Raw genomic sequence first — 27863 nt, forward strand, 5'->3', positions numbered from 1 at the left:
TTCTTATAAAATCTTATCTTTATTGTATGAAATTAATTTCAATTTTTATTATACAGAATTATGATATTGATGAGTGATTTTTTTGTCATAAGCACTACATTGAAAATATAATTTATCTGAAAATGAAATACACCCTTCCCATCTAGTATTAATTACTAAAATGTTTGAATTTTGGCTTATACATACAGGATGATTCATTAAGCATGTCCAACCAATAAACTGTACTTTTGAAGTCCTAAAATATCGCTAAATCGCCAATTATCTTTGTAGACAATTTACTCATATGATAAAAGATCAAGTTAATTATGCGTTATCAGTTTAGAGCCTAACTTAACTGGACATCAAAACAGCTAAAACGATGCGAAAGTTGTTGATTAATTATAATTGTGATCATTAAAGTTATCTAAACATCTCGTGTTTATGTCTTCCATAATCTTATCAATTATTGTGATTTAGTTTTTCAAATATCAATTGCAGAAGACAGTTATAGAAATCAATATTATTCCATAAATACGGACGGCACTTATACCAAATTAAGAAATGGAAAATAATGTTCACTCCCTGTATAAAATACGGTAAACATCTAACAAACCAATGAAAACATCGAATGGTAAACATAAATGCATTTCTATTGGCCGACGCGGAAGGCGTATGTATATTTCTTTGAAATATTCCTGCCAGACAGTCTGTGATAAGCAGCGGCGTGGCTTGGTGAGATTTATTTAATTCATAAATTTCTTTAAAAAAATAGAAATATGGGAGTTCTTTGGACCATAAGCGTATGAAAACAATGAAATTGCACAGTGAAGTGAGAATAAACACAGGTATAAATTTAATAATAAAGATTTAGAAAAATATTCAGCAATCTGATAATGCAATCATAATAAGAATTGCTGAATTAACTAGGAGGTTGCTGTGGATCATTCACAGAACTGAAAAACATGTTAAGAAAAATTGAAATCAGTTTACAAAGGTACTCAAGATTTTATATGTAGGACAATTTACAGAAGTAATGCAGCATATTATCCAGAATTTAATTATCCACAAAAAACTGAATAAAAGGATGGCAATAACCGAATAGTCAAGGATAGTTCGATGGCGACAAGATTATTTGAGTCAGATATAAGACTACAGACATTCTAATAGACGAATGGAGTATAAAAAGGGCTCAGTCACGTCTAGTACCCTGTTTAAACCAAACTTCCTTACAGATAAGTACATTTTACTCGTCTATTTACGTTTTATAATATAATATTCAGTTGTAGCATGTTAACGAGGTATAATAATGATTTTTTTCCAAGTTCCAAGTAGGACTACAATTAAGTGCATCTGTCTAAATAACGGCGTATAATGCCGTCCAATTTATAATGATTCGATTGCCTTTTAACGAATACTTTCTCTCATAAGATATACATACTTTTAAAAGTATTTATAAAAATAATAAATTTATAAAATGAGGTATCCACGCCTATGGTAGATCAAACAAAATTGTCGTCAAGGGTATTTATAATCTGCAATTGATATTGGAAGAACTATAACTTGTTTGGTGGAGTTTTGAGAATGTTTTTCTGTGCGATTTCATTAATGTAATGCATTCATAGACGTAGTAATATTAAACAGCTTCTGTTTTAATTTAGATCTTTGTTTCATCGTGTGGTGATTCGTGAAATGAAATAAACGAGTAGAGAAATAAAAAGGCAGAAGGGACACGATACAAGAAATCAAAAGGAACACCTCTAACATTTGACGGAAATAACTTTCTTTGTATCCTGTTCTATATTGAGAAACGAATTACATCGAATGCGCAGTAAAGTAACGGATTCGACCAGGTGCTCTGATGGAAATGTGGGACTCCCGTAGCCTACGTACTAATCCGCCATCTTCAGTTATCTCCATCTAACCAGAACCGCGTATGTCCGATTGTTCTGTTCGTTCATTGTCTGTTACATTATGTTTGAGCCTACGTATTTAACTTGTTCCGGTTTGTTTCTTATTTATCTTCATGTAGATGTACTCAAAGTTTGCATTATATATTTCTCAGTTTTTATCGTAGTTCTATAGTCTCGTCTTTAACTTTGACCTATTCTATATTCCAATATCCCACCTTGTTGAGTGTTGCTTCTTTTATACTCTCATCAAAAGCAACCGAGAAGGGGATTAGTATACATCCTCATCTTACTCCTCGCGTTGCTTGATATGTTTTTGAAATTTTTTAGAATCATAGTCGCATTATCCAGTAAAGTAGTACATTACCTTGCTTGCGAATTTGGTTTTGTTTTTTTTTTTAATTTCAGGGATAAAAGTGATGACAATGAATATTTCAGAGTTCATCCATGGGTTTTTGTGATTTTTATAAATTAAGGGCACTCTGATATTTTTAAAACACCTGGTTTTTTTATTTTCCGATAAAGAGCAAAGGTATTTTATGGGCCCCGATTGCATTAGCGCACACTAATCTACTTACCCGCTCTTTGCTAGTTTTATATCCTGGAGCTGAATTGTCTCGCCTAGAAACCAAAGATTTTCAAGGTAATGATGTCAAGTTTAATCCGGTTACATCAGCATTATAGACAAAATCCAAGTCATAGTTATTTTCATCCAATTTCTTCTAAAAACCACCTTTAAAAGAGTTTGTTGCGTCTACATTAGCTGGACATTTTTTCACCTTGTATTTCCAATTCACGAATTCCATGACGATATTTAAATCTGTACAACCATCCGTTACTTGCAACAAACGATTCATCACAATCAAATTTTTTATTTAACTGTAATGCTTTTTCACAGAGTAAAGGTCCAGATATCGGTCGCCCAGTTGATCGTTTTTGTAAAAACCAACAATACAAAGCGTCTTCTAAAAGTTCGTTTTTCGGTTTTTACATCATTTCCCGATGTTTACTTCCGTCTTCACTATCTAATTTGCAGGTGTACAACAAAATTGAATCGGCATTCTTCTTTATATAACTTATCGTGGATGTACCTACACCATGAGTCGGAACCCGCGGCTCTTTGGATGTGAAGTTGCGGCTTTTTAGTACCACACGCAAATATTATTGATTTTATAAAAAAAATATTCAATAATCGTTCTGAATCTATTAATAAGGATTAAGTATCGATTCTATCTCTCTTAGCGACTTCTACTTGCTTTTTTCGTCCCCTCCTCGCGATCCACGTAAAGAAATGTTTCATAACAAACCAGAAATCTTGAGAAAAATAAAAAATCTACCATTATCCGCTAGAACAGTAGAAGATAGAATAGCTGAAATGTCTAATGTAACATATTTGAAGGTGGAAGATATTTAATCTGCCTCTTCTATCACTCGCTATCGTTAAGTCATGCGACATAAAAGACAAGGTACAAATTTGTTTGATATATGTCGTCTCAAGGTCCAAAGAAGAACTTCTAAGATTGCTATCTCTCTCGGGACAAACTAGAGAAGGTACAGCGAATACCGCGCAAAAATGTTTTGAAGACAATGAGATCAATTTAAAGAAAATCGTCTCAATAACAACTGATGGAGCAAGAAGTATAACAGGGAAAAATAAAGGGACAACAACGATTCGACGGATGGAATAGTCTGCAAAGCTTCTACAGTGAGGGGAAGAAATTGCTATTTGAATAGCTGACTATTAAAGTCAACTGATAAATGAAAATTTAGAGTCATGTTTGAAATTTAAAACAAGTTTGCTTCCATTGAATTTGTTGGTCCAATTGTTTGTTATTGAAGTTAGAGTTGTGGGTAAATGTTTATTTGTTTTATTTCTTTCACTTAAATGATTGTGTATTTAAATTATCCAATTTATTGTGAAAAACACTACTTTTATAAATGAAAGATCAGTTTATACTTATTATTATTGATAATAAAAAATTTTGTGGCTCTTTAGAAACTTTGAAATTTTGTAAATTGTAATTTTTGGCCCTCCTGACACAAAAGGTTGCCGGCCCCTGACCTACACCATACTCAACAGCCAACTTACAATAATTTTTATTATGTCTTTGAGCGATAACACCACTCTCTTACGCTTTGAAATTTTCAAATATTTAGACGCGACACGCACATCATAGCGAAGTGACAACTAACTAAAACAATAACGAAACGCGCGCGGGGCAGCGATCCCTTGGGGCGCGGGCGGGGTAATGCCAGTTCCGACTCGTTCGTGCTTGCATAAATTCGACTTTTAGTACATACGTTAAACATTTTGTAACTTGGCTCAATATTACTCAATTATTTAATTGGTCGCAGTTGATAGTCCGTATAACTGAGGGCCGGATAATCGAATTCCTACTATAATATTGTGATAATACGAGGTCTGGCTATTAAGTTGATAGTCCGGATAATCGCGAATCCATATAACTGAGGGCCGGATAATCGAATGCCTACTGTAATATTGTGATAATACGAGGTCTGGCTATTAAGTTGATAGTCCGGATAATCGCGAATCCGTATAACTGAGGGCCGGATAATCGAATTCGTACTATAATATTATGATAATACGAGGTCTGGCTATTGAGTTGATAGTACGGATAATCGCGAATCCGTATAACTGAGGGCCGGATAATCGAATTCCTACTATAATATTATGATAATACGAGGTCTGGCTATTAAGTTGATAGTCCGGATAATCGCGAATCCGTATAACTGAGGGCCGGATAATCGAATTCGTACTATAATATTATGATAATACGAGGTCTGGCTATTGAGTTGATAGTACGGATAATCGCGAATCCGTATAACTGAGGGCCGGATAATCGAATTCCTACTATAATATTGTGATAATACGAGGTCTGGCTATTGAGTTGATAGTCCGGATAAACGCGAATCCGTATAACTGAGGGCCGGATAATCGAATTCCTACTATAATATTATGATAATACGAGGTCTGGCTATTAAGTTGATAGTCCGGATAATCGCGAATCCGTATAACTGAGGGCCGGATAATCGAATTCCTACTATAATATTATGATAATACGAGGTCTGGCTATTAAGTTGATAGTCCGGATAATCGCGAATCCGTATAACTGAGGGCCGGATAATCGAATTCCTACTATAATATTATGATAATACGAGGTCTGGCTATTAAGTTGATAGTCCGGATAATCGCGAGTCCGTATAACTGAGGGCCGGTTAATCGAATTCCTACTATAATATTGTGATAATACGAGGTCTGGCTATTAAGTTGATAGTCCGGATAATCGCGAATCCGTATAACTGAGGGCCGGATAATCGAATTTCTACTATAATATTATGATAATACGAGGTCTGGCTATTAAACAACGAGATTGCGCGCCTACGAGTAATGCGTTGGGTATCTAGTTATCTTGTCTATGCACGTCCCAAAACACGTTTCCGTCACTATTATAGAATTTGTGCGCAATAGCGGTTTGAAACGAACGTGTTTTCTTGTCGTGTCGATAGGATTCAGGATGGGTTCTAATGGTTTGCGGTTTTAGTATTGGAATTATTATGGATTCATGCTCAAATATAATGTTCTGCCTCCTTTCCCGACTTTCCACTGGTGTTGTTTCGAATGCAACTGTTATCAAACGTGAGGCTGAATTGTGAAAGCTATCGAGTTTTTGTCAGAAGCGATTTGATTGCTGTTAAATATACAATTGATCCATAGTCTAGTTCTGATCGAATAAGTGTTCGGTACAATGTTAGTAATGTTTGTCGATCTGCACTCCGTTCTTTGTTCGTTAGCATTTTCAGTAATATTTAATCGTTTGTTGCAAGTTAGAAGATTTCTAATATGATGGTTCCAGCTTAGCGTGTGACCAAATACCGAGAAATTTTATTGACGTTTCCATTTTTATGTCTTTTGAAGGTATTTGTTGTACATCCCACTTTCTGGTAATTTGAATTTTTTATAAAATCGTATTTCAACATTGATATACAATATAATAATTGGGTTATACAGGGTGTCCCACGACGAGTTAAAACTATCTGTATATGGCTAAATACTTATTGTAAAATCATGAAAATTTCTACGTTTGGGATTTTGGATACGATATTTTTAACTTAAATATTTTCAAAGATGACCAACTTCCGGTTCTACCGGTAGAACCGGAAATCATCTGTAACTTTGTTATTTTAAATGGAACACCCTGTATATTAATACATTTTTGAAATCTACGTAAAATTTTAGTATACTTTTGTTTGAAAACTTTCGAAAAATACATACTTTTTGAGTTAATTTTTTTGCAAAAAAGTTGACCGTTGCAGACCCTTATAAATTATTTTTTTACGAGGAAACCCTTAAAAATATGAAAATGGTTTCTGCTCGGTTGCTTTTAGCAAAGTCAAATGTATTTGAATCTATGTTGAAAAGTTTTTCGTTTTATACAGGATGTGTATAAAAAGTGTTCCAAGTTTAACTTCATAAATATCAAATTTCTTTATTTTTTTTTTAAATGGAATCACCCGGTTTTTTCTATTCTAATGCATCAGGGGTAAAAAATAAGATAGATCCATGTATACTTTCCTATATACAAACGTTACCGTTATCCAGATATTAAATGTTTTTTGTAAATTTTTAGAGATGCAGGTGTAGTCTAAATTTTATTTTGACGCGATGACACAAGCACTAAGAAGTAAAAAAGTATGTTTTATCTTGTCAAGGTCTGTAAAAAAATCAAATTTGATTGATGGTATACGAAAGTATACATGAACTTGCTTTATTTCTACCCCTGAATGCATTAAAATAGAAAAAACCGGGTGATTCTATTTGAAACTTGGTATTTATGAAGTTTAACACTTTTTATACACACCCTGTATAAAATGAAAAATGTTTCAACATAGATTTGAATACGTCTGACCTTGCCAAAGGCAACCGAACAAAAACCATTTTCATATTTTTAAGGGTTTTCCCGTAAAAAAATAATTTATGAGGGTCTGCAGCGGTCAGATTTTTTACAAAAAAATTAATAACTCAAAAAGTATGAATTTTTCAAAGAAAGTTTTTATACAAAAGTCCAAAATCTTTCGTAGATTTCAAAAATGTATCAATATACAGGGTGTTACATTTAGAATAACAAAGTTACAGTCGGCCAATATTTTAGTTAAAAAGATCGTATCCGAAATCCCAAACGTAGAAATTTTCATGATTTTACTATAAGTATTTTGCCATATATAGATACTTTTAACTCGTCATGGGACACGACTTGAATAATTTTTCAATAGGAATAAAGTAGAAAATCTATTTTGTAATATTGACCCCTTGTACCAATAAGTTTTTTTGTGTAGATTTTCTCACATTTTTAACTAAAATTGTGTATTTTTGATATACCTTTAACGAATCACCCCATTCAATAGATTTGTGAATCTCTGTGTCTCGAGGTGTATGCACCATTCATATTTATGTGATTTATCCACTTTTTACCTGTTTCACATACTCACATATCCCTTGGCGATGTTCGAAAGACCATACTTGTTGTGTCGACGCTAACAGACAAAAAGAAAAAAAAACATCAATAGGAGAACAAAAAGAATTATAACAATTATAAATTTTATAATAAACGAAAATGTTAAAATATAGAAACTTCAGTATGATTATTTTTGTTGGATAAAAAAATTTATTATTTAAATATGAAATTGATATAACTGAAAATTATCAAGTAAATACAGTAATCCCCTTATACACGCAAATACCCCATATAACGCGGGGATGTCAAATATTATATTCTTGTACATACTGCGAAATTTATTATTTGTATAATTATGATAATTACTTTTGCACCTGTATAAATTGTGTTGTTATAAAATTATTTTTTCGAAGTTTGTGTATTAAAAAGTGTGAAAATTCCATTTTAAATAAAATATTTAGTTTGAAGCCATAACAAGTGAAAAGAAAACAAAATCCAAGTTAAAAAGAAAATTTATTTTCCTACAACAAAAAATTGGTACTTTGGATCAGCTAAGTAATGGAAAAAAAAACGACAGTAAAGGATCTGAAAATAAATGAGTCGACAAAATGTCTGAATACATATGAATCATTTTTTCATTTAACAAAGTTTCAAGGAGTACTCTAACGTTTAATGTACTATTGATGGAAGCACCGTCTTGTTGGAACCAAATTGTCATACGTTTTTGTTACGGAAAAATCGCTTTGATTTTCTAATAATTGTAAGTATTATGAGGCATTTAAAGAATGTCGAAAAAAAAAAGGTGCAACTCATTTTTTTTGTGCACACCACACCATACGTTCGTTTTAAAAGAATATTGGTTACAAGAACGTATGACAATTTGGTTCCAACAAGACGGTGCTTCCATCAATAGTATATTAAACGTTAGAGTACTCCTTGAAAATATGTTTAATGGGGTGATTCACAGGTATTCAGATATTTTTTGGCATCCTAGGTCTGCTGATTTATCTCTTCTTGACTTTTTTTTATGGGGTTACTTAAAACAGCAGGTTTATTAGCGAGGACCATTTGATGATGTAGACCATTATTATTTATTAGTATTATTTCTGAAGAAAGCCAAAAAATTACTCCAAATATGATGCGGAAAGTAATACAAGAATTTGACAAAAGAACTATTGAATGTTTACAAAGAAAAGGTGGATATGTCTAAGCTGTAGGACATTGAATTAAAATTTAATTATGTTTGTTTCTGTTTAATAAATATCTTTTGTATGGATTTTTCAATTTCGACAATAAATAATTATAATGCAAGGTTGTTCAAAAACAGTAATAAACAGAAAGGTTATCATATTTTTAACAGGTAAGAGAGATAAATTGTAACCATCCCGAATAATTAGTATGGAGTGATTAGTAAATAATCACAAAACCTGAATTTTCATAATAAATGGCTGTAATTGCATATTTGAATATAACTTTTAATTCAAAACAACTTTATAACATTTTTCTGAATTATGAAAAATAAACAAACTTTTCTCTTGCACAAAATTCAAATTTTTTGACAAACCTCGTATCCTGCTTTAAAAAAATGATATCTAATGGTGGCATTTCAACTTTTGGATCTTGCAGAACTTTTTATCAAGAATAACTTTTAATTCAAAACAACTTTATAACATTTTTCTGAATTATGAAAAATAAACATACTTTTCTCTTGCACAAAATTCAAATTTTTTGACAAACCTCGTATCCTGCTTTAAAAAAATGATATCTAATGGTGGCATTTTAACTTTTGGACCTTGCAGAACTTTTTATCAAGAATAACTTTTAATTCAAAACAACTTTATAACATTTTTCTGAATTATGAAAAATAAACATACTTTTCTCTTGCACAAAATTCAAATTTTTTGACAAACCTCGTATCTTGCTTTAAAAAAATGATATCTAATGGTGGCATTTTAACTTTTGGACCTTGCAGAACTTTTTATCAAGAATAACTTTTAATTCAAAACAACTTTATAACATTTTTCTGAATTATGAAAAATAAACATACTTTTCTCTTGCACAAAATTCAAATTTTTTGACAAACCTCGTATCCTGCTTTAAAAAAATGATATCTAATGGTGGCATTTTAACTTTTGGACCTTGCAGAACTTTTTATCAAGAATAACTTTTAATTCAAAACAACTTTATAACATTTTTCTGAATTATGAAAAATAAACATACTTTTCTCTTGCACAAAATTCAAATTTTTTGACAAACCTCGTATCTTGCTTTAAAAAAATGATATCTAATGGTGGCATTTTAACTTTTGGACCTTGCAGAACTTTTTATCAAGAATAACTTTTAATTCAAAACAACTTTATAACATTTTTCTGAATTATGAAAAATAAACATACTTTTCTCTTGCACAAAATTCAAATTTTTTGACAAACCTCGTATCCTGCTTTAAAAAAATGATATCTAATGGTGGCATTTTAACTTTTGGACCTTGCAGAACTTTTTATCAAGAATAACTTTTAATTCAAAACAACTTTATAACATTTTTCTGAATTATGAAAAATAAACATACTTTTCTCTTGCACAAAATTCAAATTTTTTGACAAACCTCGTATCCTGCTTTAAAAAAAAATGATATCTAATGGTGGCATTTTAACTTTTGGACCTTGCAGAACTTTTTATCAAGAATAACTTTTAATTCAAAACAACTTTATAACATTTTTCTGAATTATGAAAAATAAACATACTTTTCTCTTGCACAAAATTCAAATTTTTTGACAAACCTCGTATCCTGCTTTAAAAAAATGATATCTAATGGTGGCATTTTAACTTTTGGACCTTGCAGAACTTTTTATCAAGAATAACTTTTAATTCAAAACAACTTTATAACATTTTTCTGAATTATGAAAAATAAAGATACTTTTCTCTGGCACAAAATTCAAATTTTTTGACAAACCTCGTATCTTGCTTTAAAAAAATGATATCTAATGGTGGCATTTTAACTTTTGGACCTTGCAGAACTTTTTATCAAGAATAACTTTTAATTCAAAACAACTTTATAACATTTTTCTGAATTATGAAAAATAAACATACTTTTCTCTTGCACAAAATTCAAATTTTTTGACAAACCTCGTATCCTGCTTTAAAAAAATGATATCTAATGGTGGCATTTTAACTTTTGGACCTTGCAGAACTTTTTATCAAGAATAACTTTTAATTCAAAACAACTTTATAACATTTTTCTGAATTATGAAAAATAAACATACTTTTCTCTTGCACAAAATTCAAATTTTTTGACAAACCTCGTATCCTGCTTTAAAAAAATGATATCTAATGGTGGCATTTTAACTTTTGGATCTTGCAGAACTTTTTATCAAGAATAACTTTCAATTCAAAACAACTTTATAACATTTTTCTGAATTATGAAAAATAAACATACTTTTCTCTTGCACAAAATTCAAATTTTTTGACAAACCTCGTATCCTGCTTTAAAAAAATGATATCTAATGGTGGCATTTTAACTTTTGGACCTTGCAGAACTTTTTATCAAGAATAACTTTTAATTCAAAACAACTTTATAACATTTTTCTGAATTATGAAAAATAAACATACTTTTCTCTTGCACAAAATTCAAATTTTTTGACAAACCTCGTATCCTGCTTTAAAAAAATGATATCTAATGGTGGCATTTTAACTTTTGGACCTTGCAGAACTTTTTATCAAGAATAACTTTTAATTCAAAACAACTTTATAACATTTTTCTGAATTATGAAAAATAAACATACTTTTCTCTTGCACAAAATTCAAATTTTTTGACAAACCTCGTATCCTGCTTTAAAAAAAAATGATATCTAATGGTGGCATTTTAACTTTTGGACCTTGCAGAACTTTTTATCAAGAATAACTTTTAATTCAAAACAACTTTATAACATTTTTCTGAATTATGAAAAATAAACATACTTTTCTCTTGCACAAAATTCAAATTTTTTGACAAACCTCGTATCCTGCTTTAAAAAAATGATATCTAATGGTGGCATTTTAACTTTTGGACCTTGCAGAACTTTTTATCAAGAATAACTTTTAATTCAAAACAACTTTATAACATTTTTCTGAATTATGAAAAATAAAGATACTTTTCTCTGGCACAAAATTCAAATTTTTTGACAAACCTCGTATCTTGCTTTAAAAAAATGATATCTAATGGTGGCATTTTAACTTTTGGACCTTGCAGAACTTTTTATCAAGAATAACTTTTAATTCAAAACAACTTTATAACATTTTTCTGAATTATGAAAAATAAACATACTTTTCTCTTGCACAAAATTCAAATTTTTTGACAAACCTCGTATCCTGCTTTAAAAAAATGATATCTAATGGTGGCATTTTAACTTTTGGACCTTGCAGAACTTTTTATCAAGAATAACTTTTAATTCAAAACAACTTTATAACATTTTTCTGAATTATGAAAAATAAACATACTTTTCTCTTGCACAAAATTCAAATTTTTTGACAAACCTCGTATCCTGCTTTAAAAAAATGATATCTAATGGTGGCATTTTAACTTTTGGATCTTGCAGAACTTTTTATCAAGAATAACTTTCAATTCAAAACAACTTTATAACATTTTTCTGAATTATGAAAAATAAACATACTTTTCTCTTGCACAAAATTCAAATTTTTTGACAAACCTCGTATCCTGCTTTAAAAAAATGATATCTAATGGTGGCATTTTAACTTTTGGACCTTGCAGAACTTTTTATCAAGAATAACTTTTAATTCAAAACAACTTTATAACATTTTTCTGAATTATGAAAAATAAACATACTTTTCTCTTGCACAAAATTCAAATTTTTTGACAAACCTCGTATCCTGCTTTAAAAAAATGATATCTAATGGTGGCATTTTAACTTTTGGACCTTGCAGAACTTTTTATCAAGAATAACTTTTAATTCAAAACAACTTTATAACATTTTTCTGAATTATGAAAAATAAAGATACTTTTCTCTGGCACAAAATTCAAATTTTTTGACAAACCTCGTATCTTGCTTTAAAAAAATGATATCTAATGGTGGCATTTTAACTTTTGGACCTTGCAGAACTTTTTATCAAGAATAACTTTTAATTCAAAACAACTTTATAACATTTTTCTGAATTATGAAAAATAAACATACTTTTCTCTTGCACAAAATTCAAATTTTTTGACAAACCTCGTATCCTGCTTTAAAAAAATGATATCTAATGGTGGCATTTTAACTTTTGGACCTTGCAGAACTTTTTATCAAGAATAACTTTTAATTCAAAACAACTTTATAACATTTTTCTGAATTATGAAAAATAAACATACTTTTCTCTTGCACAAAATTCAAATTTTTTGACAAACCTCGTATCCTGCTTTAAAAAAATGATATCTAATGGTGGCATTTTAACTTTTGGATCTTGCAGAACTTTTTATCAAGAATAACTTTCAATTCAAAACAACTTTATAACATTTTTCTGAATTATGAAAAATAAACATACTTTTCTCTTGCACAAAATTCAAATTTTTTGACAAACCTCGTATCCTGCTTTAAAAAAATGATATCTAATGGTGGCATTTTAACTTTTGGACCTTGCAGAACTTTTTATCAAGAATAACTTTTAATTCAAAACAACTTTATAACATTTTTCTGAATTATGAAAAATAAACATACTTTTCTCTTGCACAAAATTCAAATTTTTTGACAAACCTCGTATCCTGCTTTAAAAAAATGATATCTAATGGTGGCATTTTAACTTTTGGATCTTGCAGAACTTTTTATCAAGAATAACTTTCAATTCAAAACAACTTTATAACATTTTTCTGAATTATGAAAAATAAACATACTTTTCTCTTGCACAAAATTCAAATTTTTTGACAAACCTCGTATCCTGCTTTAAAAAAATGATATCTAATGGTGGCATTTTAACTTTTGGACCTTGCAGAACTTTTTATCAAGAATAACTTTTAATTCAAAACAACTTTATAACATTTTTCTGAATTATGAAAAATAAACATACTTTTCTCTTGCACAAAATTCAAATTTTTTGACAAACCTCGTATCCTGCTTTAAAAAAAATGATATCTAATGGTGGCATTTTAACTTTTGGACCTTGCAGAACTTTTTATCAAGAATAACTTTTTTTCATAAAACCACTAATAAAAAATTTTTCTATATGGTTCCAACTTAAGTATAGGTATTCTGAAATGTCTATATTTGGTAATTTATAAAAGAATTGAAGATAAGCTATACGTTATTTCCGCTATGACTAAAGTCAACTTGAGTCTTTTTCTCTACGCAGAAATCTGAATAAACAGTTAAAGGTTCCACTGATCTCAAATACATGAAATTTTATTACCAAGTAAAGCTTACTTCAAGTGTTCTTTATGTAGATAGGTGAAACGTGAACAGAAGGCAAAGCGAATTTAGAAAACAGTCAATTCCATAATCAAAATTACTTCTAATTAGAATAAAATATATTTTGGATGAACTTATTAACAGTAAGCTGACAAAAAAAATAATTCACATTTCCGGTGCATCCGAGTTAGGAATACCGTTTTTTGGCATCTAATGAATAAAACCAAAGAGTTTAAATTTTGAGAAAAAATATCATGTACACCGTTTTTAGTGTTAAATTAAAGATTGTTGTAGAAGAAATTCGATAAATGATTAATGAATTCTTCTGTATGGAATTTCTCCATTGAGAGTCTCATTTCGACAGCAGCCATGTCTGTTTCAGTCTTCCAATGATTTTATTTAATTGACGTTAGTTCACAATGATTCATGTGATTTTTTTTCTTTTGATTGTGATATGTTTCTAATCCTCCTGAGTCCTTTTTCTATTTGGATTCATGATTTTACTCTTTGTACTCTTCATCTTCATGTCTTCATTGGGAAAGTATTTTTCATACTTCTAAAAATTATTTTTCTACTGATGTTATATAAGATGTGTGGTATAGATTTCGAATGCTTATTTCTGGCTTTCCTTTGTATGTGATGTTTCTAATCTTTCTGACTTCTTTTTTCTATTTTATTATTACTATTGGGAGTTATGATTTTATTCTTTCTATTACAGTTTTGCTTGACTCTTGGCCTTTATGGGATGCCTCCATTGAGAAAGCTCTTATCTCAGCAGGAGCCATCTTTCTTTAAGTTATATGAGAATTCTTGTTTTTTTATTGTTGTTATATCAGATGATTGGTGTAAGTTTGGAATGCTCCTGAATTTTCTTTAGTATTTTTTGAGTTTCTAATGCTTTTAACTTATGTTTGGTATTTTTGACTATTCCCCGCAGATTGGAAACTTGCTCGGAGCCAACCCATACCAAAAAAAGAAGAGACAATTCCCAACAAGTACCGTCCAATTGCTTTAGCCACAGCAATTGCCAATAGCATGGAGAAAGTCATTAACCAGCAAATCTTTACTCTGGCCTATGTCACCAACGAATGGACTGAAGCTATAGAGAAATTTGGGAAATCCAAAGCAATCACACTGGACATATCGGAGAATTTTGACTGGGTTTGGCATGCTAACCTTCTAAATTAATTAAGTTCATGCGGTTTGTCGTTCTCACTTATCGACTGACTTAGTAGCTTTCTCAAAGACCGATCCATCCAGGTCGCTATCGATGGATACACCTCAGAAAGGTTTGAGGTCAACGCAGATGTTTCCCAAGGATGCATCTTGTAACCTACTCTTTCTCCTGTAAATCAACGATCTGCTCAACAAAACTGCAAACCCGATCTATAGCTTCGCCGATGATAGCACACTGGTGTCGTCGTTCAAATTCAGCCGCCCCAATAAATGCGGCTAACACCCAAATCCGCAAGCATCACTACCAATACCGATCTTGAAAACATTCTGGAGTGGAGTGGAAGCAATCTGATTGAGTTAAATACAGCAAAGACCCAGGCTGCTGTTTTTACAAAGAAGACTGACACTGCAGCTCATGATTTGGACATAAAATATCATCATCACCACAAATTCGCTTGTTGGATGTTGAGGTTGGGAGCAATATGTCCTGACATATTAACTTGGCCGATTTAGCCAAGGCAGCTTTACAAAAACTTGGAGCCCTTTTTAAGCTACTAAAAAGCTATATACTCCGCAACATCTTCTAATCCTCAACAATGCCCAGTTTCGACCAAATTTGGATTATTGCTTGCACATTTGGTTCTAGGCTCCCAAGCAGATCCCGAGGATGCTATTAACTCCAGAGTAAACCAGAAACTTGCGACAGCTTAGTGCATAGAAGAAAGGTCGCTGACCTGATTCTGTTTAACCAATACTTCCATGGAAGATGGTCTTCTGAGCTGTCCAACATAATCCCTCCTAGAGCAGTATTTGTAAGACCTACTAGACAGGCAGCCGTAGCTCATGTATATCCAGTTCGCCTGCAGACGCCCAGAACTTATTGGCACTCATTTCTTTGAAGAAAGTTTGCAAAATCAGCAACAAAGGCACGTCTTTTCCGAACAGTACAATCTACAGATCAATATCCACCAGCACCTCCACACGCAAGCACCACTCGAATTATTGTAATAAGTTTTACCCTCTTGTAGTTGCTTTTAACATAAAAAATACTACGATTTGAACATCCTGATGTAGTCTGATTGAGTACATATGATTGAATATCATTTATTACTATTTGAATTTATGATTATACTCTTTCTACTACAGTTTTGATTGACTTTTGACCTGTAAAGGATGTTTTCATTGAGAAAGTCCTTATTTCAACGGGAGCCTTTCTATCAGTTTTCTGAGAATTATTTACGAGTACTTCAGACTGTTATTTTGTATTTTGATGTATGCTCCTCGTCTTACTAAATAATTATCATTTCATTAATCTCTGGATTTTAGATTATACTCTTTGTATTACTGTAGCGTTTAGCCTTTATATGATTTCTTTCCTGTTTCTCTATTTCAATTTATTCTATTTATTATAGGGTTTATATATAATATATAATATGGTCGATATACTTGTTTTTTTGTATAGTCTCTTGTACTCCTATATTTTGGAAATCCTGATTTAGCTTCTGATTGAATTACATATCACAGAAATTCTTTTATTCTTCACATGTTTTATTAAGCTCTTCATCATACTGTTATGCTCAACTTGTAGGCACAGACTTTTGTATTGTCACTTGAACTTCAATATTTTGGAAATCCTGATTCAGCTTCTGGTTGGATTATTGTATCTCTGAAAATCTTTTATTGTTCTTGGGAATTATTTCCTTATGCTCTTCATCGTACAGTTATCCTCCTCTTGCAGGCACAGATTTTTCTTGTACCCCTATATTTTGGAAATCCCTTTTTAGCTTCTGATTGGATTATTGAATCACGGAAAATCTTTTATTGTTCTTCGGATGTTTTATTACGCTCTTTATCGTACAGTTATGCAAGCAACTAGTTCATTTTTTATGCTATTTTCTATTTGATTTGATGTCATATTTAATAACTCCCAAATATTCGACATAAGTTGTTTTGGTAGGAAGATCTAATGTTGGTTCAAAACCCCTGCAATGATGTGTTGTAGATTACACTTTCAGAATCCCAGTAATTATATTCAGAATAAATTTAAGCTGATTTATTGGTCGAAGTGAGGAAAATTCAGTTAATTGTTTATCACATTTTGAAATTTTATGAGTAATTGTTCTACCACTATTACCACTGACACTACGGCCCTCAAAGAGCCTTGGCCTCGTCCACTACATTCCTCCAGTCAACACGATTCGTCTCCACCCCCTCACACCTAGCTCCCGACGATCCTCTTCGACATCATCCATCCACCGTTTGCGCCATCGCCTAGGGGGCTTCTGCCGATACGCTTTGCGCATCCCCCGCTCCTCAGGCATATGCTCCTAGCGACCTAGCCATTTGAGTTTGGCCCTCTTGACTTCTATCACCAGACTTGGGTGTTCATGGAGCCGGTAGAGCTCAGTGTTTGTACGTCTGCGCCCCACGCTCTGCAGAATTGTTCGTTAATCATAAAATTCTAAAAGTATAAATTTGATTATGAAAATAAGTTTTCTACAGGATGTAAAATAATGCCTATTTTAATTAAAATGATAGCGCATCAATAAAAAATGTCATTATTTGAAACGAAACCTATATTATTGTAATAATTGCTGAATATCACCAATTATTATGTTCATCTTTTTAAAAATCGCCATACCTCAGTGAAAATGCAAAAGTTTGTGTAAGATGTTCACATATACATATAATTTCCCTATCTTACCTAACCCAGGTTTTCCTAACTACTAAACTATTCTCTGACAAAAATAAACCTGTATCTTTATCATTGCTTTCTCAAACCTGAGCTAAATAAACATTTAAAGTTCAACATTTTTCTATACAGGGCAGTGTAGCTCTATTTATTAAAAATAAAAGCCAATGCCTTGTATTGAAATAGTTTTACCACAAGAATACTCCTAGCCTAACCAGTGTTGGGAATTAATAATACTCGCAAAAAAAGTATTTTGATAGGCATACAAATCATTTTTCAAGCAACATGACATGGTTTCATATAAGTTATTCATATTTTAAAATTAAAAATAACGAGGATTAAAATTTTAAGGGATTTTGAGAATTTTTTGGAAGCCAATTTTTAATGTTTGAAAGCAGACACTATACTGAACACACTGTTTACACTACCTCTACACCAACAATTGCACAATCTGACGCGCGTTTCGATAACCAAGATATCATCTTCAGAGGCTGAATGTGAATTGAGTTAATGTGTGTCAGATAGTGTAAATGTGAGTGTTGTTGTGAATGAAACGTGAATATCACAAATGGTTTCAGAAATTCCATTCATTCATGATTTCTGGATCAAAGGTTCCATCATCATTAATATCTGCCTAATATGGTACAGCATTGGGACAAGCTTGTCCATTACACTGTCCACAAGATAAAGAGCACTGTAACCCCGCTTTCCCGCATCCACATCTTGAGTCACAGCCAATTTGTAGTTACAGAATACTGCAGGTGGTAAAATAGTCATGATAGGTTCCAGGAATTCGTTACGCATTGTTCATCCCCATTCATACATTTCTAAATCAAGCCCTAACCAAGTTTGAATTTGATAATAAACGCGATTGAAATGTTGGTGAGCTGCTCCATTCGTAATTTTTCAACTACCGAAAGAGGTTATGAGTGTTATTAAATTGATAAATTTTAGAATTGTTAGAAAGAATGATTGAATTTTATCTAATAGTTAATAAAAAATTATAATTATATATTTAACAATAAATTATAACCTCAATATTACGAGTTTTTGATTAGGACTACCAGTTGACCAGTGCTCCGTTATGTTCTCTCTCCTCGAAACGCATCAGCAAATAAAACTTAAAATTAACAAAAAACAATCCCTGTGCATAGATTTGATAATAAAGTTTTCTTCTATATCTCATTTACTGACCCGATAATAACTCTTTCCTGGTAGGTCACTGTACCCACTACCTCATTTCGTCCTCAGAAACTTTTGGGTCAGAACAATTCGTATTTTGATGTCTTCCCCAAAAATTTTTGCATTTTCACAAGAAAAAGTCATATCTTTTGAAGTAATCTAAAGGAACAGTTCTCTGATTTGGTTCAAAGTCGCCTTAATCTCATAGAAAATTATTTAATTCAGCTGCGACGTTCTCCAAATTTTTTATTTCAGCTGGTACTCAAAGTTGAGCACCAAAAACGTTTTTCACAAAATCCCCTCCTGTGGCTCAATATATATCTAGTTAACATTTTCTCTGTAAGCAATTTTTTAAAGTTAAGCCCGAGTTGAAATAAAAAGCACTTTTGTTCAAAAAATAGGTAGTCCAAGCGCCTAGCGTTACCAGATGGTAACTGACTGATAACAAATAAAATATATCTCATCTTTGTTTATACCCTAACAATTAACGGTCACAATATTTTCAAAATGAAAAGGTATATACTTGCACAAAGTTTGGTTCCATGGAATTTCTTTGAACTAACAAAAACTATCAGATAAACAAAGCTGGTACTTGCTGATGCCCGGTCTAAACTATACGGTTTTGTTTTGTTTGATTTTTTTAACTGTCCTTAATAGAAAGCGCTATCTCGTTAATATGAAATAAAATAAAACTACAGCAAAAAAATTTAGGGGGATCTACACTCGTTTCCAAATGGTAACGCTAGGCGTTAAAGGATTAAGGAAGATATATTAACTAAATTTAAAATGCTTATTGATTGAAAAAATAACAAAATAAGAATAGAATGTCATATTTGATCCTACTACTCCTCGGAATTTAGCTTTTAGTATGAAGTGATTTGTTAATTATCCTATGAAACAAGTGTATGCCTTACATTTTTTAAGTTCCCAACTCTGAACCTAACATAATCTATAAAAATACATACCTATTCACTTTTCTAATCTCACGAACTATCACTGTCTTAATTTTTTTCTCTACACTAACATTTGTCATGATTTCTGTGGGTCCTAATAAAATCCTATAATTCAGACCTGAATAAAATCCACCCCATCCTCATGAAGAGCTGCTTTTTCAAAAAATTCATTATACTGCTTATTGTGTTTGTCAACTTAATAATATTTCATTCGTATATAAAATGGAATTTTAAATTTTGGTACAAAAATTGATTCAAACCATCATTTTATTTTAATAATTTATCGGTTTTAGGGAATGGGTTTTAGTTATCAGAAAATACAGTTTGATCGTTAGAAATTACAGAAAACGAGTTATTAAGTTATTAAGTTATTAAGATGAAAATGATCAAAAATGAACTGTGGAAAAAGTTGAGCTATATACATTTTAAATATTTTATCTAACTAAAAGAAAATTCACTTTTGTGAAAACGATATTATAACAATGAGTACACTCATTTGATTTTTAAAATTTTTACATCTTGCTTATCTAGATGAGTTCATAAGTTGTTTAGAAACTTGATTTTTCATATTTAACGTTGGATATCTATTAAATGTAAAAAAATTGGATTATCTCCTGAAAAGTAGACAACCAAAACAACAAGTTTACAATCAGTTCAATGTTTGCGAGTTGTAAAAGCTAAATTTTGCCTTCTTCGAACGAGTAAAAGCATTTTAAAATCGGATTTAAGTAGATTTCTTAGCCGTATTGACAAGTGCAAATTTCCATTTTCCCCGATTTCGTGTTATATAAAAGAAAAAGTTTGCTAATGGTTAACGACGCTGGGTTGAAGAGAGCTCTCAGAAGTCTTTGTAAACCAGATAAGATGATCTGAGGTGGATAAATCTTTTCCCGTAACTGGTATTTACTTTATATTCAAAGCTAATTTGGCATCTTAATTAAAACCGGAGTTTAAACATTTTTGGGCAAATTGTACAGTCCTAAAGCTTAACTCTCCTTAAAGGAGCTATCTTACTCAGTGGCCAAGATTGGAAGTTGGAAGTGGGGTGCAAGATAAAATCTAATACTAAAAATGGTATTGTAAGATATTGTTTCATGTTATAGTTTGATTTTTGCACTGCGAGGGAAACTAAATAGAATTGTAATTGTCATTGATAGTTCAATCAAGTCATCAAGTCAAATACAACTATTACATACAAAAAACTAATATAAACCAAACAAACGAAGGAAGTATAAATAAAAATAAACAGTAGACAGTAATCTAATTTTACATGATGCACGTCTTTTCAAATTGTCATCGTTTTAAATCAAAGATAGATGTCTTGATTTCCGCCTGGCATAAATTACCAAGCTTTCCTCTAAATCAATGTTTTTAACCGCATCATTTGCAATGGCTAGTAAGCTAAATATGATAAACGTTGTTGGAACATAGAATTCCTCAGATAGTTTTTGATGCGTTTCAAGACATTGAAAAATAGTTCTACCTTTGCAGTGGACACAGGGAAAGTCATAAACAGTTGAAGAAGCTCGAACAAATTAGAGAATTCATTCTGGTTGTGAACCTTTTCAGACCAAATTTGGCACAAGATGTCGATCAATTTGGTCTGATTATATTTAATTTTTGAAAAGGCCGAAGTTTTATTTAACGGAGAACTCAGAACAAAACATGCTTTTTGATATGGTCTTTATAAAGTTCTTCATCAAAGCCGTTAGCAATTATTCCATGTGGCCGAGTAGAGCCACATCACTCAATGTATCTAATAGAGGATAGAAAAACGCTTAGAGGTGAATCATATTCAGAATGAATATTTTTAGGTGAAAGTTTTATATTGCGCTGAACTGTTAGCCCCTCAAAGCCGAATCTTCTAATAAAATCAAGTGCTTCATTAAAAATATTTTGGAACTCTTCTTCATTTCTCAAACCATTTATATATAACTACGATGTCATCCACTTGGACTACTTCATAAATGGATACATCATAAATCTATATGTACATTGAAAGGATGTTAGTTTTTTTCAAAAAAAGTGCTTCATAACATTCAATACAAAAATAAACTCAAGCTTGGCAATATTGAGTTTTTGAGTCAATTGCTTCAATATTTTTCAGGTGTGCAGTATATCAAATGTTGTTATACTGCTCCCAAGCTTTCATATCTTCTCCTTTTTTCTTAACTCTTTGAATGCATATGCTGCAATTTTCTCTTAAATACGAACCCGATATACGCCTTTCCATTCATATTTTGATACTGCACCATTTCCAATGCTCAAAATACTATAGAAAACTAAGATGCCCAACAAATAAAGTGGAAATAAATCATAATAGTTCAAGTTATTGCGACATTTGAAATTTGCACTTATAAGTGAGAATTGAATTGATCTATGATACTCCTAACAGCTGAAATATAGAAGGTAATAGAGTATAGGTAATAGGCAAAAATAAACACATTCTGATGAAGAAATTGAAAAGCAAACACAATAACGATTCTATTCAACTTCTTTTTTTGTATTTTACCTAATCAATTTACCACTCATTAAATTGACAAACACAAATCCTACCTGCTGATATACCTGAAATCTATTCATGAACCTAAACCTGAATATTATAAAAAACCAATGAATACTTTTATCATATTTCTTTAATAAATATCGGAAACACATTTACATATATATAGCCTATTTCTAATGTAATATATAGTCCAAAAATAAAAAAAATCTTCATTGCTGACTAAGAAACCTAATTTAAATTTATTTCTACATAAACACTGACTACTATATTATATTTTAATGTTAAATAATTAAAATTAGCCTTAGCAAATGAAATTCAATCAGTCCACAAATTTCAAATGTCAATTTTTCTAACAGAAACATTGAAAATTTTATCAACGATCAGTCCCTGATGAGTTTTGTGTGTTAAATAAAAAATGGTATGTAAGAATAATTTTGAATTGATATGAAATGTACACCTGCACTGCAAAATTAATTTGTACAACAACCTTTCTCAAGCAGTGGATCAGCGCACTTACATGCTTTAAAATCTCCTTGGCCCAGGACCTCCTTGGTTGCCATTGGAGTAACCTCCACCACCGAAACCACCGGCATCTAAATTTGAAAATAATTAAGAACAAGTGATTATAAAATTTGGAGAACTTACTGTATGGAGCGGATCGTGGTTGCTGGTAACTGTTTCTCATCGCACCACCACCATAACCTTGTTGATAGTTGTTACCAAACCCATCTTGGCCACCCTGATTCCATGGACCGCTATTTTGATTGAAACCACCTACATCAAATATATATTTATCTATAGCAGGAAATGTTGCTGATAATGTTTAAAACTAACCTTGTCCCCAAGGTCCACTAGGACCCCCCATTGGCCCCCCTGGTCCACCAGGACCTTGGTTATGCCAAGGACCTTGGTTCCAAGGTCCATTACCATAACCTCCAGGACCACCTTGATTCCAATCACCTTGTCCACCTCGGTTCCAATTTCCACCTCCTAAAATAACACAAGACATATTAAAATTCTTTAAAATAATTATAAAATTCCATTATTTGTTAGGAATTCGATGGATGTGACAATGATTAGCTTTCATCATTAGGTTAAAGGCTTACAATATTGTCCAAATAAGCAAGATTATAAATGATACAGCAGGGCATCGTTTATCTGAAATTCGTTCTGATATTATCATTTGCAATGGCTAGTAAGCTAAATATGATATTATGTATCATAGCAAAAATTCAAACATTATGCCTCTTAAAGCTGATTACACTCCTAGCCCCTTATCAACAATTATGTAGATAAAAGCATTGGTGTTTCAGAAATGTTTATTCGCTTAGATATTGTCTTAAAACAAACTGAAAGCGATCAGTATCAATTGTCTGTCCAAAAAAATGCTTGCAAAATATTGAATTTTTATAACTAGTACCTTTTTTATATATGCGTGAATAACAAAGTTAGATTTTCCAAAATTACATGTTCTCCAATCAATTCGAATATAGACACCTTAGGGTAGTATTAACCATACAAATCAATAATCTTCCAAAACGGTTAAAAAAATTATTTTACAGAGAGCATCCTAAACAGAATTCCAGAGCACCAATGACATTTGGATTATTATGTCATAGAAAAAGGCATTTTATAACTAAAATTTAGCAATTCATTTGGTTTTACATGTGTTTTTTGGAATGTCAAAATATTCAATATAAATATTGTATTATGCCAAGAAAATATACAAAGATGACAATAACTATACCAAATAAAGTATTCATGAGTATGCTAAAAGGAGAGAAAATACTGAAACGGTGATGTAATGTAATGAAGAGGGACAAGTTCTTTCGATAACATGTAATTGGTTTTGTTGTAAAGATCAGTTAACTTTTAATTGATTAAGGTACCTCATATAGTAGTATTTTTAGTTACTTTTACGCACGTACTAACTCAAAGGGCCTGCCATAGCTAAATTTTAATCTAAATTAAATTGAAAGACTGAAAGAAGACTTTTCAGAATCTTTTAAAAAGCAAAACAAAGAGCAATGGAATAGGTATTCTATTTTGTGTAAATATGAATATAAATCATTATAAGATCTATATATCCATTAATAAAAAAAGTATTATAAAATTTATGGGAATACCCCATCATTATAACAGGAAAGTTCAATAGGAGAAAAGATTAGAATTAATACTGGATACATGGGTTCTTTCAGAAGAAAACATTCATAAAATGTTTAAAATATCTAAAGACTGGAACACAATACTATTCTATGATTTTTTGTTCCAACTCCAAACTGATATTTTGATGAGCAGAAATGTAAGACTCACAAAAGTTTTTTTACCCCATAAAAAGTTGCTATAGTGAAAAGACGTTACATAGAAATCCTCCAAAATATAGAGTTATCAAATGTCACAGAGGAGTGGGTTAATGATAATAGTGGTAGTGGTGTTATTGAGGATGATCCACTTCACATCTCTGATGTCTTCCTCCCAACAATGATGGTATAAGACATAAAAAATACAAGTGGGAAGAAGAGACTTCTCTCGATTTAAACAAGTGCAAACTGATAATACCACAAACACATCTGATGTATCATGTTTTCCAATAAAAAAAAAGCAGTTTCACGCATATTTCTACTATTAAACACCTTGATATTAACTGATATACAACTGAACTTATTTATGGATGCTTTTATTCCACATATTTTAGCAGTCGTAAAATCGTTATCTGTGGCAAAATCAACTCTTAGTCGTTAAAATAGCGACAAGTCACTCTAGCCAGTAGCATTTTGTCTAACAGGCCGGTCTCTCTCATACACAATAGGCACTGATAACATAGTACCTATTTGGAACAGATTTCAGGTGGTATAAAATATATCCAGACATCTAAAAGAGGAATATACTTTTGTTGTACCTGATACCACCTCTACAAAGCAATTCTTTGGCTGACTTAATCTCACTAAACTGTAATTTCTGAAATTGTTTGTAATATTCCTATATACATCAGTCACTGAAGATGATAACTTGTTTATGGAAATGCGCATCAGACAGTGTAGTTGTGAGTGTTGGTGTAGTGGTAATATAAACTTACTCCAAAAATTTTTTAGAACATATAAGGTTTTTTTAGAGGGTTCCAAAAGTACCTTAAAGGTGGGGACATATTTTGCTTCATAGCACTCATTACCTTATGCATATTGAATGTCAATAATTATCCAATCATATCAGAATAGACGGTCATCTACAGCAATAGAGGTGAAGTTTAAAAAAAAAATTAGAACCTAACCTAACCAACTTCCTTCTCCCTCCACCTCTTATATCGTGTGAAATTTTGAACTGGTAACTCTGATAAGAATTTTTCTGCTGTCACTATCGAAAAAGGGAGGGGGATGGATTCCAAAGGGCAGAACTCCAGGTGGGGTCTGAGGGCACAGTGAGATTATAACTTTTCTCTTCTCCCACGAAATCTTATATAAACATTTATCCAATCATTATATCAATCGTTGAAAGCATATTGTGGAAAATGTATGTCTTTCTTTTATTTATTACAGATTTCAAGCACTTTACAGTTAATCATACTTATAATTTCGTAGCTACAGATTCCAGTTCATATATATGTCAAAATATGGCCGATGTGATTATCACATGGATGGTTACATCGAAGAACTTCTGTTTAGACGCTGTTGCCAACACAGCGATCAGTGTAGTTAGCATTTGCGATTTTCATACTAAAGCTTAGTTTATGCAGCTAATAAATTAAAATTAATATAAAACTCAATTTCTTATCGTTAATTTTCTGGTTTATGCAGTAAATTAAGTATTATTATAAATTACTGGTAATCCAATAGAAATTCCCTATATTGTTGTTTTTTGTTATAATAAAGTGTCGATTGAAGGACATTGCTAGCTTTCAGACAATGTCTTCTCCTATATTTTTGATCAATTTTCAAAATAAAACACTACGGCAGAAAGAGGCACAATACCACGAATAGTATTTTCACCACCAAAGAACAAGGATTTTGTAAACAAAATAATACCATCAATACAGACTGACCTGACATATTCTGTGCCCATAAACTCACAATTTTAATTTAAATTTACTGTTAATTTTTTGCATAAATCACAAGTACCACTTCAGTGCTTTTCAACAAATAATTTAATTTGTTAATTTAAAAGTAATTTTTAATTTTGGTTACACAAACCAAACTTTTTATTGATGTATAAAGAAATTATGAAACAGTAAACTAAAATTATGCTAAAAATGAAAAATATTTTTTTCCAACAACCCATTAAAAATGTTTCTCTCACCTTAACATAACTTATTTTAGCCCCAAAAAGTGCAGCAAAAAATTTTTGGAGTAAGTTTAGGGTGGAGCTCCACTTCTAAATATTTACCTTTTTGTTTTATCTTCAAATTTTTATTATTATAAATAAAATAAAAAAAGCAAAAGCAATAAGTTTAAAAACATTTTTTTTCGTGACATACCTTGATTGAAGTTTCCTCCTCTTCCAGCTCCACCCACGGGACCTCCTCTACCTCCACCTCTAGGAGCACGGTCCATTTCTGCCTTACTCAGTGCTTTTTTAACGTCTATATGTTTCCCTTTAATGCTATGACTACGTTGTACTGCAATAAATTCAAAATTAAGTAATGGAATTTCTAGAAGTAATTTCAATAACTTACAAACTATTTTATCGACTGAATCGTAATCTTCAAATTCAACGAAACCAAATCCTCTTTTTTTTCCAGTCTCCTTATCTGTTACTATACTAACAGTTAAAATTGTTCCGTATTTTCCAAAATATTCCTTCAAATCTTCTTCTTCAATGTCATCTTTCATACCACCCACGAATAACTTTTTAACAGTAGCTCCTGATTCCGGTCTTCCAATATCTTGTCTTGGCACTGCTCTCTTAGGTTCGACTACCCTTCCTAAAATTCTCAATGTTAAACTCACACCTAGAAGAAGAATAAACAATGTTTTACTTACCATCCACTCTGTGTGGTCTAGCATTTTGTGCATCGTCTACCATATGAGCTTTAGAGTAAGTGATAAACCCAAAGCCTCTCGATCTTTTTGTTGTAGGATCTTTCATAACAACAACGTCTACTATTGTACCCCATTGTTCAAAATGTGACTTCAATGATTCATCAGTAGTACGGAAATCTAATCCACCAATAAATAATTTGCGGAACTGTTCGGGTTCCATTTTTTCACCCTAAAAAAATGCTTGTTAGCTGTGATACTCGTCTATGAACATAAATTTCAATCTTTCAATAAAGAACGCGTCTTTCTACTTATTCCATTTTGTTAAAAATTACTTACTTCTTCGCGTTTCATATTGACTAATTGTAATAAGTATAATAAATTTCAGATGATTTAAGAAAATTTGTTTGAAAATAAAATTTTGTCTTCGACTAATCCTCAGCAACCATCCACAATAAAATGGCGTTGGTGTTAAAGATTAGCAATGGCGACTGACGTCAAATGAAGTGACTAGTCTATAAGTCCATAGAACAAAAACAACAATTAGTTTTTTGTTCTGTGCATGAAACACACTATCAAAACTATATGACGCAGTTTGCTCTTTGTAAGGCCGGTGCTCCATGCATCTGATTTCTGATGGTACGTAACAAATTTTG

The 27863-nt window shown here is 31.4% G+C and overlaps 1 protein-coding gene across 6 annotated transcripts; it reads right to left on the reverse strand.

Annotated features, from left to right (window-relative positions):
* LOC130899930 (heterogeneous nuclear ribonucleoprotein 87F-like) lies at window positions 1-27717 on the reverse strand. 6 transcript variants are annotated; one of them, XR_009060117.1, is made up of 9 exons: window positions 27547-27711; window positions 27211-27439; window positions 26904-27152; window positions 26706-26846; window positions 23072-23227; window positions 22883-23011; window positions 22755-22830; window positions 17039-17336; window positions 1-7439 (listed from the first exon to the last, which is right to left on the reverse strand). XR_009060117.1 is itself a non-coding variant. In XM_057810125.1 (8 exons), exons 1-7 carry the CDS (start codon window positions 27559-27561, stop codon window positions 22760-22762), a joined length of 990 nt encoding a protein of 329 aa, XP_057666108.1. In that variant the 5' UTR covers window positions 27562-27711; the 3' UTR covers window positions 1-7439; window positions 22755-22759. The 6 variants fall into 6 exon arrangements, 4 of the variants coding, with proteins under 4 accessions (XP_057666108.1, XP_057666109.1, XP_057666107.1 ...); XR_009060116.1 differs by having other exon boundaries at window positions 17039-17365; XM_057810125.1 differs by lacking the exon at window positions 17039-17336.
* Window positions 27718-27863: the final 146 nt, after the last annotated feature.

Source organism: Diorhabda carinulata, chromosome 12, assembly GCF_026250575.1.
Source record: "Diorhabda carinulata isolate Delta chromosome 12, icDioCari1.1, whole genome shotgun sequence".
NCBI lineage: Eukaryota > Metazoa > Arthropoda > Insecta > Coleoptera > Chrysomelidae > Diorhabda > Diorhabda carinulata.

Bases quoted from the DNA above. Each gene is read 5' to 3' on its own strand.
- LOC130899930 (XM_057810125.1), bottom strand. The intron at 27,153-27,210 runs GTAAGTAAAACA...TGAGAATTTTAG, and splicing joins TAGACCACACAGAGTGGATG to GAAGGGTAGTCGAACCTAAG. The intron at 22,831-22,882 runs GTAAGTTCTCCA...TTTCAAATTTAG, and splicing joins ACCACGATCCGCTCCATACA to ATGCCGGTGGTTTCGGTGGT.